This window comes from Rhinopithecus roxellana, chromosome 6, assembly GCF_007565055.1.
Source record: "Rhinopithecus roxellana isolate Shanxi Qingling chromosome 6, ASM756505v1, whole genome shotgun sequence".
NCBI lineage: Eukaryota > Metazoa > Chordata > Mammalia > Primates > Cercopithecidae > Rhinopithecus > Rhinopithecus roxellana.
This window is the reverse complement of record NC_044554.1, coordinates 120,759,639-120,772,818: the sequence shown is the minus strand read 5'-3', so window position 1 is coordinate 120,772,818 and position 13,180 is coordinate 120,759,639. Positions and strand designations below refer to the sequence as shown.

General features: G+C 35.5%; 1 protein-coding gene across 2 annotated transcripts in view; it reads right to left on the bottom strand.

Annotated features, from left to right (window-relative positions):
* Positions 1-13,180, bottom strand: part of CDK14 (cyclin dependent kinase 14) — a 598,852-nt gene that overhangs the window by 211,337 nt on the left and 374,335 nt on the right. For both annotated transcript variants that reach the window (XM_010354653.2, XM_030932371.1), the window contains one exon: positions 7,173-7,266. In XM_010354653.2, coding sequence (XP_010352955.1) covers positions 7,173-7,266 — 94 coding nt within the window. The remainder of the gene's footprint in view (positions 1-7,172; positions 7,267-13,180) is intronic.

Below are 13,180 nucleotides of genomic sequence, written 5' to 3'. Positions count from 1 at the left end.
CTTCCTTTCACAGTGGGATCTATTTCACTGCAATATCTTAATAGAAGCAGAGCCAAGAGTGGACAAACTAGAACTATGCCTCCCTCTGAGGCTATACCCACCTTCACTCCAGCATCACTGAAACATCAAAGAGAACCACAGGTCTCCTCTGAAAAACCATGGAAAGTCTAACCTTTCTTAATAAACCCACATGAGTTTTCTGTATTGACTCTTACACTTTTGGGGCAGGAAATCTTTCTTTTCCTCTGGAATAAAAGCATTTACTGGGCACATACAATGTGCCACAAACTATATGAGCAGTGTGCAGAACACGTTGGGAACAAGCAAGGAAGGGCTCTGGCTTTATAACCCACCACCTCTACCCACTGAACAGACCTGAGCTGATGGATTATCTTGTTCCAGGGAGTGATTTTCTTTTCCGTTCTTATGCTTTATTTCTCTTCTGGTCACCCCTCCCTTGATTTGTGTCACTGCACTGATTCTCCCCTGGTCTAACCCTCCAATCCCCCAAAACATGAACATCCCCTACAGCGTAGGCAGTAGTCCACAGCATTTCCTTCTGTCTTCTCATGATTCAAGAACTAATATGATGTGGGAGCCAACTTTGTCTCTTTTGGGTGAATGGCTCCTTGATTCCCATGCATCTTCCTGATTTTGCTGTGTACGAGTTATATACTGGACATGTCCATCTGAGGTCACCCGCTATCACATAAAGTCCAGTACCCTGAGCTCTCTTCTTCCTCTCCCTCCAGTGGTACTCCTTTTCAATGTTCCCACTATTTTCAATGACCTCGCTAATCACTTAGTTCCCCAGATTTGAAACTTTTAAGTTATCTTTGACCCTTTCCCCTTTCTCATCATTTATATCCAAGATGTGTAACAATAGTTTTGCAACATCTTTCTGACCTGATTTCCTGGAAGCTATTCAAATGTAGCTCAGCTGACCGTATTTTTGAAGCAAGTAGGGGCTATGTTTGTTGGTTCACCACCATAGTCACAGTGACTGTCACATAAGATGCCTAATAATCTTGCTGAATAATCGAATAATTACATGGTGCAAAAATATGCAATGCTTACTGTAGCATAAAAACTGCAAGCAAATTATCTAGTAATAGAGAAATGTTTGAGTTTCTCTATTATTTGGGTACATTTGTAAGGTATTATAGTATAATTAAAATAACATTTTCAAGTATATATTAATGACTTGGAAATGGCTCTCTATTTCATGTTAAAGAGAAGCTAAAAACAAAACCATAAATTTATTATGAACTCAATTGTGAAAATCTAGAAAAGGGAATACAAAAATGTTTAATGTTGGTTATATCTCAGTGGTGATTTTTTCTCATACTTTTCTTTTACTTAAATACAGTTGATTCTCTGAAAAGATTTTTCACCATGTAAATGACTATGCCTATAGGCTTGAAGGAAACAAGTACAAATTAAGAGGTACTTGTTCCAGGGTGGGAGGTAGAGTATTATAATCTATTGTACTTATTTGTTTTTCTGAAACTAATTTAAAAATTGTAGCTTAATATTTTCAATATTCTTCACCTCAACAGGTGTTATTTAATTCTCTACTTCTGCCAGTATTTATATAGTTGAATTTATCATTTTATCACATTTTTCTTTTTTAGAGACGGGTTCTCACTCTGTCGCCCAGGCTGGAGTGCAGTGGCATAATCATAGCTCACTGCAGCCTTGAACTCCTGGGCTAAGTGATCCTCCCACCTCAACTTCCTGGGATCACAGGCACATACTACCACACTGTACTATATTATTTTTGTTAATATGCTCTTACATTACTCTCCTGTTATACTGTTTTACTACATTATGGATAAAATGAGATTTAAAAATACTAAACTATCAAAGTGCAGTCTTGAACATTCAACTCACCTTCCACCCACTCCTATACTACTGCCTGATGTCTCCTTTTCCCCTTCATTTTCATTTCAAATCTTATACTTTCTTTAATGCCTAACAAAAATTTTCTTAGTAATTTTTCTTTAAACACCCATAACTTACACATAATACAGTAACATCAAGCATTTTTAAAAAATAAAAAATGGTTCGAGCTACAAGACAATATTGAAATCACTTAGTTTAACTTCCTCCTTTACAATGCAGAAACTACTATCCAATTTGAAAAGGTGGCTTGCTGGGGCAGTGGGTGGGAGGGGGCAGAAAACAAAAACCTCGGATTAGAGCACAACATTTAACACTTAGAGTTCAGTATTTTAACTAATAGAGAATCCACTGTTATTGCTGGGTCTCACATCTGCTGATCAATTGCTCAGCAATTATTCATGACTCCATTCCTAAAGTATGCCTTGCCCACCTGCCTTGATTTTTATGGTCATTACTCCAGGCTGACATCATGACACATAATTCTTTTATGTCTTCATTGTACCTAGTGCTGCAGAGTAACTGCTGAAGTAGTATGGCAGAAATGACCTAAAGCAAATCCAGTAATGGTAATGATGATACAAATCTGTGATAGCAATATTCCATCCTAACCATGTGGCTGTTACAATACATCCACCTGAATGGTAATAACCATCAAGGAGGTGGTATCAGCTTTCCCTTACATTCTATAAGTCTTTCCTAACCAATCATGAAGCTGTAGGATTATGGTTCCAGTTCTAAAGATCCTGGAATCAGAGCCATGTGGAGGAAACAAGGACAGGAACTGAATCTGTAAACTATCTCCACAGTCAGTTTAATGCAAAGTGCAGTGGCTTAAGGAATAATCCGACTCAAAAGCCAGACTGAGTACTATAGTAGCATTCAAAGTTGCAAGTGGATCATTACACACACACACGCACTCACTCAAATTCTGAATGGCATATATTGATGAAGAGGAATATTTTAACAATCGCACCAATCAAATAATGTACAATACTTTCAAAACCAGTGGATGAAATTTCATTGTAAGCCAGGAGACCCAGGAGACGAGGAAAGGTGTGATTTGTCAGGGTTACCAACATTCAAAGACAGAGAGAAAAAGAACAGATCTGAGAAACAGAATCATGCCAGCTCCTTTGTCGTGACTGTTACACAATGGGCCATGAGCCACAGAGACCCAGAAGCATCTGCCAAAGGTTTCAGACAGCTGTGCAAGCATTCCCTGCCATTTGTTCAGCTGTTTTGAAGTGAGAGAGACACACATTCCCAGGATTGCACCAAGTACCCTTCTTTTTCAATTCAGAATAATATGTTTAGAATACAAAATTTTTATTAGTTGTGATTTTGTCACTCTGAATATATATTCACCTGGATGAATGCATTTGCTGCGTATTCTACAACTAATGGAGGTGAATAGAATACACCGTGCCATATTAAAAACCGGATAATGCTAAAGAAGTGAAAATAAATACTCTTTCCACCTAAGAGCAGAGTTACTGCTTGGAGAATTAGGTGCCTATTTACCTGCCAATTCAAAATGTCTTGAATATAATTTATCAAAATTCCATCATCTTCCTTCCTTTCTTGCATATCACAATGTCAAGGAAAATGATTTAATGGTGAAATTTCAGATTGTAGCATATCCCAGCTCACCTTATATATATGAACATGGTTATTATGTTCCAGAAATGAATTCATTGAACTTGTTAAAATTGTGAACTGCTCCCTTCAACCAAAGGAAGAAAAAAAGAGAATAGGGAAAAAAGAACCTTAGAAAGAAAAACATAAAGACTTTTACTAACCGATCTTTATTTCTTTTCACATATTTTATAAAGACTCAGTGTGTGGGAGCTAATTATATTAGCTGTCTTGGGTAACACGCTATTAATTTTGTGCTTCAAAGTTATTAACCACCTTTCTATGTACAGTTCACAGGCAAATGAATGAACTTAATCCTCGTATTAAAACACAAAACAAACCAAATAATCCCATGTTTCATGACTTTTCAAAGTTGATTATCTCCTTGGCAATGCTTTACCAGAGGCCAGATATCCAATTGCCACTTTAGAAAAGAGTCTCTGGCAGTTTATATTAGAGGCCTGTTAAAGTGGATTTAATCACTATTTAATAGTCATTCCCCCCAAGATTAGACATAAAAGGTCACAGAGGAAAAGCATTTATTTTTTCTCAGTGATTTAACCATACTGGGTTTATAAAATTTCCTCCTCCAAGGATCACACCAGTCTTGAGAGAGTCTACTTGTGTGATAATATAGCTAATACTTGCAAATTTAAACAATTCAGTAGAGAAAATAAAATATTTAAAATGATAACATATAATGTCAAAAGAATTCTTTAGATTTCTCTTTATCTGGCTTCATCTAATTCTTCAGGGCAAAACGGAGCATCATTTAATTCTACAGCAGTAATTTTACACAGACGATGATCTTCATTTCCTAATTATCAAAGGACATTTTATTGTAAGAGGCATTAGATGTGTAAAATAACTACAGTAAATGAAAGCATTATTGCCATAAATCATGATGCTTATCTGCATTTGTGGGTCTCTGTGCTCCAACAAGAGCAACGGTAGTTTAGTGTATCAATAATCCCATGGGAAATTTAAAATGATTTATATCTCTGACTTATTAAAAGCCTAGGCATAGCTCAAAGGTCTCCGAATACCCATAAAATTAGGAAACTAATGCCATAATATTAAGAAATAATAGCAAAAATTTCACACAGGAAGTAATCCAATAAGACATTACCCAATGGAAATTATTTCTGTTAAACAAAGATTTTAAATGAAAGCTTTGACTAAACTATGTCAATAAATTATGCTTTTATGAAACTCACTTTTTTGTTCTGTTGCTGTATATCTCACTTATATAACAATTTCTTTTCCTTTATAATTCAACCTAAAGTAATATATAAGTGGAGCTATGTCTTTCAGTACAATTCCCTTTTTAAAGTTTTCTGCTTTCAAATACAGTATAGTAATAATTCTACCAGAAATCAGTAATTTGACAAGCTACATAATTATTGTTCAACAGCTATCAGAGAGTGAAAAGTGGAGTCTAAAGTTTAGAAAATTATCAGCATAAAATTTAGTGATACTACTATTATTATTATACATGAGCTTTATGTAAATAAAAATGCTAAATATTTGGAGATATGTTTTTGCATAAAAATGTATATAAACTACAGCCCATTAAAGTTCCTTCTAGGCCATTTTTGTCAATACAAAATATATGGAAAAGTTTATATTTTTAAGAAAATTATTGGGCTGGTTAAGTAAATAATGTCTCATCCATACAACACTCCCCAGTCATTAAGAATGATGATAGGTTTCTGAATTTATTTTTTGATTGAAAGGTGCTAATTACAAATTGTTTAGTGAAAATAGCTGGTTCCAAAAGCATAAACAAAATATAATTCAATCGTTTCAAATATGTGTAGAAAAACTCTATAGAAGGTATATGTCCAAATACTAGACATGGTTGTCTCTGGATAGCAGGACAAAGGGTGATTTTTCAGCTTTTATTCATTTTGACACTGTAGGAATTTTCCATTATAAAGATACACTATTTTTATAATCATGTTAACATTTGTTGGGAATTTATAGATATCGAATAAAATAAAATTGAAAGGAAGTGGATACAGACGGTTTCTGAAAGAACAAAACCAACAGGACAACACTGTGAGGACGGTTTCTATGTTAGGGACTTTGTTGATTGTCCATTTGTTGTTAGCGCACAGCGACCCACAGGGATACAGGCTGCTGCATAGAGGAATCAGATGTGCTTTAATTTCCTAGTTTCCAGTCTTCTTTTCTTACCATTTTATTGCTGACATTAAGGTGAACGCAATAGTGATGGAACCTCAGTTTGTATCACTACGTTCTACTGCAGATTTTATTCTTAATATGATAGCTATATTTTAATGTTGCACTTAATTTGTCTAACTCTGATTTCACGTTTTAAATTACAGGTTTATATGAATATTAGCTAATGTGGAAACTCTACTGAATAAAAGTGTTTGGTATAAAATGATGTAATAAAAATAACAATGATTTATATATATGTAAAGTATTTACTATGTGCCAAGCAGAGTCCTAAAAGAACTTATATATTAGTCAATTATTCTTCAAAGCCACCTATGAAGAAGGTGCTATTATTATCCCTCATTTCACCCATGAGAAAACTAAAGCTCAGAGAACTAATAAGCCCCTTGCTGAAAGTCCCATGGCTAAAAAATGACAAGAGAAGGGTGATAAGTCCAGATAGTCTGGCTCCAGAACACTTACTTTTTGCAGATTTTCAAAAGTTTAAATAAGCTTTTAATTTTAGAATAGTTTTAAATTTACAGAAAAGTTACAAAACATAATACAGAGAGCTCATGTATACCCCTCGCCCAGTTTCCCTCTCTAGTGAAAATCTTACATAATATGGTACATTTGTCACAGCTAAGAAACTAACATTGGTACACTGATATTAACTGAACAACATACTTAATAATGTTTTTCCTTTCAAGTATTTCATCCAGGAGACCACATTACATTGAGTTGTCATGTCTCCCCTAGCCTCCTGTGATTTATGACAGTTTCTCAAACTTTCCTTGTTTTTGATGACTTTGACAGTTTTGAAGACTACTAGTCATGTATTTTGTAGAATGTCTGTCAGTTTTGGCTCGTGTGATGTATTTTTTACGATTTAACTGGGGCTATGGTTTGGGGAGGAAGACCACAGAGGTGAGGTGCCATTATCAACACATCATATCAAGGGTACACCCCACTAACATGACTTATCTTTGATGATGACAGCCTTGGAAAACCTGACTGAAGTACTGTTTAACTGGTGTCTCTATTGTAAAGTCACCGTCTTCCCACTGTCCGTGCTCTGCTTTATGGAAGAAAGTAATCAAAGCTCACAGTCAAGGTGAGTTAAGCTCCACCTACATGAAGGGGAGGGAGTATCTATATTAATTATTTGGAATTCTTCTATCAGAGCCTTCATTTTTAACCCATTACTTTCTCTATATTGCCTCTCCCGCCCTGTTCCTTCTTACCACTTTGACTTGTTATTCATGTACAGTAGTATAAAAACATAATTCTTAACTGATTTCCTGCTTTTTCAAAGGTCCAAAATATGTTAGAACCAAATGTGACAATAAATTTGTTTTAAATTATTTTCCACAGACTGCTGTAAAATTTGTCATTAAGTGACTAATTAGAAACCATTTTTTCTCAGAAATACTCTGTAAAGGACTTACCAGAAATATTCGTTCAAGTTGATCCTGAATGTCTTTCATTCCTGGAAAAGCAGCAACTCCTTGGATCATTTCAACAAAGATGCAACCTACTCCCCTAAAGAGAGAAGAAAGAATCATTACAAAACTTCAATACATTCAGCTTAGGAAAACTAAATCTGGAATTAGAATATCCACTCCTACAGAAGAGAAGCAGTGGGTAAACAGTTTTCTTTTTCCTTCTAACTTTTTAGATTCAGAGGTACACGTGCAGTTACATGGGTATATTGTGTGATTCTGAGGTCTGAGGTATGAATGATCCCATCATCCAGGTACTGAGCATACATAATACCCAACAGTTTGTCAACCCTTGTCTCCCTTCCTTCCTCCTCCTTCTAGTAGTCTCTAGTTTCTATTGTCATTTTTATGCTATGAGTACCTGATGTTTAGCTCCCACTTATGAATGATAACATGCAGTATTTGGTTTCCTGTTCCTGTGTTAATTCACTTAGCATAATGCCCTCCAGCTGCATCCATGTTGCTGCAAACAACACTATTTCATTCTTTTTCATGGCTGCATGGTATTCCATGGTATGTATGTATCACATTTTCTTTCTCCAGTCCATTGTTGATGGGCACCTAAGTTGAGTCCATGTCACTGCTATTGTGAATAGTGCTGTGGTGAATACGTGAGTGCATGTATCTTTTTTTTTTTTTTAGAATGATTTGTTTTCTTTCAGATATATACCTAGTTATGAGATTGCTGGGTTGTATGATAGTTCTGTTTTAAGTTCTTTGAGAAATCTCCAAATTGCTTTCCATGGTGGCTGAACTAATTTATTATACATTCTCATCAACAGTGTATGAGCATTCCCTTTTCTCTGTAGCCTTGCCAGCATCTGTTGTTTTTTGACTTTTTAATAATAACCATTCTGACTGGTGTGAGATAGTATCTTACTGTGGTTTTGATTTGCATTTCTCTGATGATTAGTGATGTGGAGCATTTTTTAGTATGTTTGTTGGCTGCTTGTATGTCTTCTTTTGAGAATGCCTGTTCATGTCTTTTGCCCATTTTTAATGGAGTTACTTGATAAACAGTATTTTTAATGAGCACCATGAGCTATCTAGGTGACGTACACCTAGATCCCATAACCCACTCACTTCTCCTGCCCCCATCTACTGCCCTGAAAGAACTCTAAATAGATGCAACTATACTGGGCTCAGAAAAGAGTGGAAACCAATAAAATAGTGCATTCTAGTGCTATTACTTACAGAATACAGTTAAGTCCTTAGCTTGATATATGAGTCCTCACAGTCATGTTCAAACATCCTTTTCCAACTATATTTCACAAACTCATAAAGTATTGTAGTCTCTAGACATTCAGTGGTTCTCAATCCTCTTTGCATTAGAATCATCTGGAGAAGGTTAAGAAACTGCATATCTCTGACCACAAACCCCAGAGATCCTGTTTCAATTTATCTAGGTTGGAGCCCAGGCATCCACATGGGCTGCTCAGATGATTCAGGGCAGCTACAGTGAGAATCGCTGAGCCAGACTGATGTACCTGAGTGCCAAGCATAAACCTATACCATTTTACTCAAATTGCTTCACTACCTAGAGTACCCTCCTTCTTTGCCTATTTGCTCTTGATAGCGAATTCCAACTCAACCACTATAATCCTGTTTAAATGCATCTCCTCTGTGACGCCTTTCATGGATCTTTCAGCAGACAGAATTGCTCCCCTTATGAGCTTATGGATTAAGCCCTTACTCAATATATCAGCCATCTACTATGCTCGACATTCTTTCACAGCTTGACCTGCCAATCTCACAGTTCCCACCTAGCAAGTTAGTCCAGTAAATCAAAAGGCCTTGCCTCCCAGACCACTGCATCTTGCACCTAGCCCAACAGGAATAACCAATCCATAGTATGGACAGGGAGCCACTTAGATACTTCTGCCCCTCTGGAGAATAGGGCAGTATGGTAAGAAACTAGCATATGTAGATGGCTAAGTCACATTAGTGTCAGGGAAGTAGCATGAATGGCTACACATTCCTGCAGATGAAGTCCCCTGAACTGACTTAGTTCTTGACTTCTGCAGGCTTAGATGTTCAGATGATCCAGTTTTGTTTTGTTTTCTTTTGTTTTTTAGAACTCTCTACCTCCTGGAAATTCTCCAGATTTTTACATTGGCTGTATTTGAATGGGTTTATGTTTCCTGCAAGTATTCTAATAAAACCATGAACATATTATATTGGGACACTTCTTCCACTGCTGCACCCCCATACTCAATTTAGGGCAAGCAAACCCTTGAGTCTTTATTTCAGAAACCTAGGGGTTAAGATCAAGTGACCTACTTCTCTAAAGCTACTCTAGTTGTTATCACAGTTGTATATAAACAGTGTTTTGAATTAAAGAAATGATGTATTTGCAGAAATTGCTTCCCTATTGTACCACATGATTCTTATTCAAAGTAAATACCAATAATATACAGTGTTAAGATGACTAAAAACAAACAAATGCCATTTTACATCATAGGATGTAATTTTATTTAAGTAGTAAATAATTTCAAACCAGTGTTCTAGGTAGATGGGTTTTTACACAAGATGTTTTCATTTTAGATTTGAAAGACAACATAGGTATCAAGAGAATTATTTTATTAGGATATTAAAACACAATGATGTGCTTATAAATATTAGGGCTTCAGATGTCTGGTTAAGTCTACTTAAATTTTCAGTATGGTGGCTTTCCAATTTTTTCTGTCAGGAATTCTTTTCTAAGACTATTTTCTTCTTATTTAAGTTTACACAATAAAATACCTTGGATCTTAAATAGCTACCTGCATCTTCCTTTTTTACACTCAGCGTATCCTCTCTGCTCTCTACTTTTTGGCCTTCATTTTTCCCACCATAAGCTGCAGCTCGGAGTGTGAAGAGCCTTAGCAGAAGCCATAGCCACCCCCATTATGTACACAGCTAGGCTGGCTAGGAAAGTAACTATTACATTGCCAGAACTACTTATAGAATTTATTTTAGCACTACTTGTGTTTAGTCTATATCATCTCCATAATATGTTACTTAGAACGATTAAAAGACAAATCTATGCTGCAATTCTATTCAGCTGGAATGGAATGATGTAGCATTTTTATAGGCTCTTATCTGCTTAGCTGGCTAAGACTTGGATTTTCATTTCTAGTGGATGTTTCCTATGACATCATCTTTTTCAAAGATGCTTGAGGATGTACTAAAGCAGCTGAGGGAATTACAGTTAAAGGACTCACAAAAAGAGATAAATTGTAAAAGAAAATAAAAAAGTACATGTATAAAACATATCAACATATGAATATAACAGAATTCCTTATTACTGGACTACCTTATTGCCATACAGCAATAAGAGCTCTTCAATTTAATATGAAGGAACTAGTGTCTGCTTTCCCCCCCACCTCTTTCTACCCTCCATTAGCCCCACGCTCCCTCTCTCGATGGATTAAATTGACTGCACTGAATGGTTTACTGAGAAAAAAAAATTCATCCACTTAAGCACTATAATTTATGATACATAATCTTATATCAGGAAATGTCTCCTTTGTTCCTTCTTTCGAGAATTTGAATAATTATGTAATTATCACCCACTCAGTCTAAATTTTTCAAGAATAAGAACTGGTCACAAAAGCTTACAATCAAAGGTGTCACAGGATGCAGTATGCTCAAACTCTTATTTTAGGATTAGTTACCCAGTAAGGTAATATATAAACACCCACCGAGGCTCACACATTCTTCAATTTTTTTGAACTAAACATTTCCCGATTTAATTTATGTCTCAGGTATATGAAAGATTTTTTTCATCACAATTTAAAACCAAATTTTAAGCAGAATTGACAATTTGTTGTCTGTACAACCAGAGACAGACAATCTTTTAGGATTGAAACTTACATAATCTGGGAGCTTTTGTTATTAAAAAGATTATAAAACTATAACTAAAAATTGGCCATAGAAGTGCATTTACAATGAGCAAATCAGTCAAAAGAAATCATAAAATTTTAAAAGGTAACAAATGCAACAAAGAATCTGACATTCAGGAAAACAATGTAAAATTAACTATCTCACATTTATCCTTATCTGATAAATCTCTCTAATACATTTCTTTCTACAATTTTGGCTGTATAATCTTTGATTAATTCTTCTTATGACAATTCTATAGTAACATTTTCTGTAACGAGAATGTAGAGATAACTTAGACTTTCCTCTAGCATGATGATGAACATTGGTTTGGGGGTATGTCTAATAGTTAAGAATTTTTTTTTTCTCAGCTTCACTTCTCATTGTTGGTGAGGTCAGTAAACCTTTAGGACTGTTGTTAATTTTGGGAAAACCTCCATAAAGTTTCTGTTTAGCAGATCTGTATGGTATAAACACAGTAATTTGAACGTATTCCAGTTTACACAGTTCCTTCAGCATGAGAGGACATGCTTAGCTCAGAGTGTAGGGTTAGCAAGGATGCTTAATGCCTGAAAGGGCTAGACAAGTGCAAGCTGGTTGGATTATGGAGTGATGGCACTGGGAATGGAAATATTCCAGGTTGAGAAAACAGGGTCTAATAAACTGAAGAATCTTTAGAGAGCTAACTGCTGTTGTTATGGCTCTATGTGGACAAGAGAAGAAAAGTCTAAAAAGAGAGCAGAAGTCCATATTCCATTCTAAGAATTTTCTACATTTTTAAATGCTTGAAAAATATCAAAAGAATATTTGGTGACATATGAACATTACCTGAAATTCTAATTTCAATATCTATAAATAAGCTTTAATGAAAAACAACCACACTCATTCATTTAGGTACCGTGTATGGCTGCTTTCTCATCGAAATGACAAAGGTAAGTAGTTGCTACAGAAACCACATGCCCTGCAAAATCTAAACTTTTACCATCAGGCCCTTTACAAAGTTTGTGAAATCTTGACCTACGTTATGCTCCACTTGCAAAAAAACACGGTAATAGAAGAAGTCATCCTAATCAGTTATGGAAAAACAAATAAAGAAAGTATAATATATCATGATTATTTGTAAATAATAGAAATAATCTCTTGAATATGATCTGTTTTTTCACTACTGTCTTTAGCAGTTTTCCTGTAATAAAATATGCCTTAGAAGTTTCCTGCATTTTGTCAAAAATTAGTAGGTATTTTAAACTTGAAGATAGATATTTTAATCTCTAAAGTGTTTTGAACTGAGAAATAAATTGGGAGAAAATATGTGTAGTGATTTTTTTAAATAAGGCCATCTAACTTTTTCCCAAAATAGAGAATTTGGTGAGCTGATATGCATCATGGGAGGGAGAAGAAGGACAGTTTATTTTACTAACTTTAAAAAAGTTTCTATTTTATATTTAGAAGATAGGGAAGCATTATATCATGCTTGGAAGTACTACCTTTTATTTTATAAACATTAGAAAATTTTACCTGTTAACTTTAATTTTATAAACATAAGGGGTTTCCAAAATTATGCCGGGTTCTATCCTGATTTCAGAGGATTTTCTTTCCATCTGTTTTCTTTCTACTCATACCCTACATGTGTGCCCCTATATTGACAAAAGGAGAGGAATCCAATTTTTAAAATTATCCCCTGAACTTTTTTCTTCCTTAAAATCAACAGTAGAGGCTGGAGGCAGTGAAGCCTCCACATGCTGTGCGCAACTGACTTTTATCTCCAAATTTACATCACGTCTGTATCCACATTAGATTTTCTCTGCTCCAGCCATGCTGTTCCACTGTCCTCTCATAAAACTTGCCACACTCCTTCCCATCCCAGGATCTCTGCACAGATTGTTGTTCCCTTTGCCTTCGCTGTACCTGGTTAATTGCTTTTTGCCATTCAGGGGTCAGTGCAAATAGCTCCACTTAGAAAATGTCTTTCCCAGTGACCACCTGTAAGGCAGTTCCTCCTTACAGCCCCAGCCCCAGTGTCTCACCCTACTTTTCTTAGTTTGTCCCCTTCATAACACTTAAAAATGTTCAATTGCGTTTGGCTTTTGGGCGTG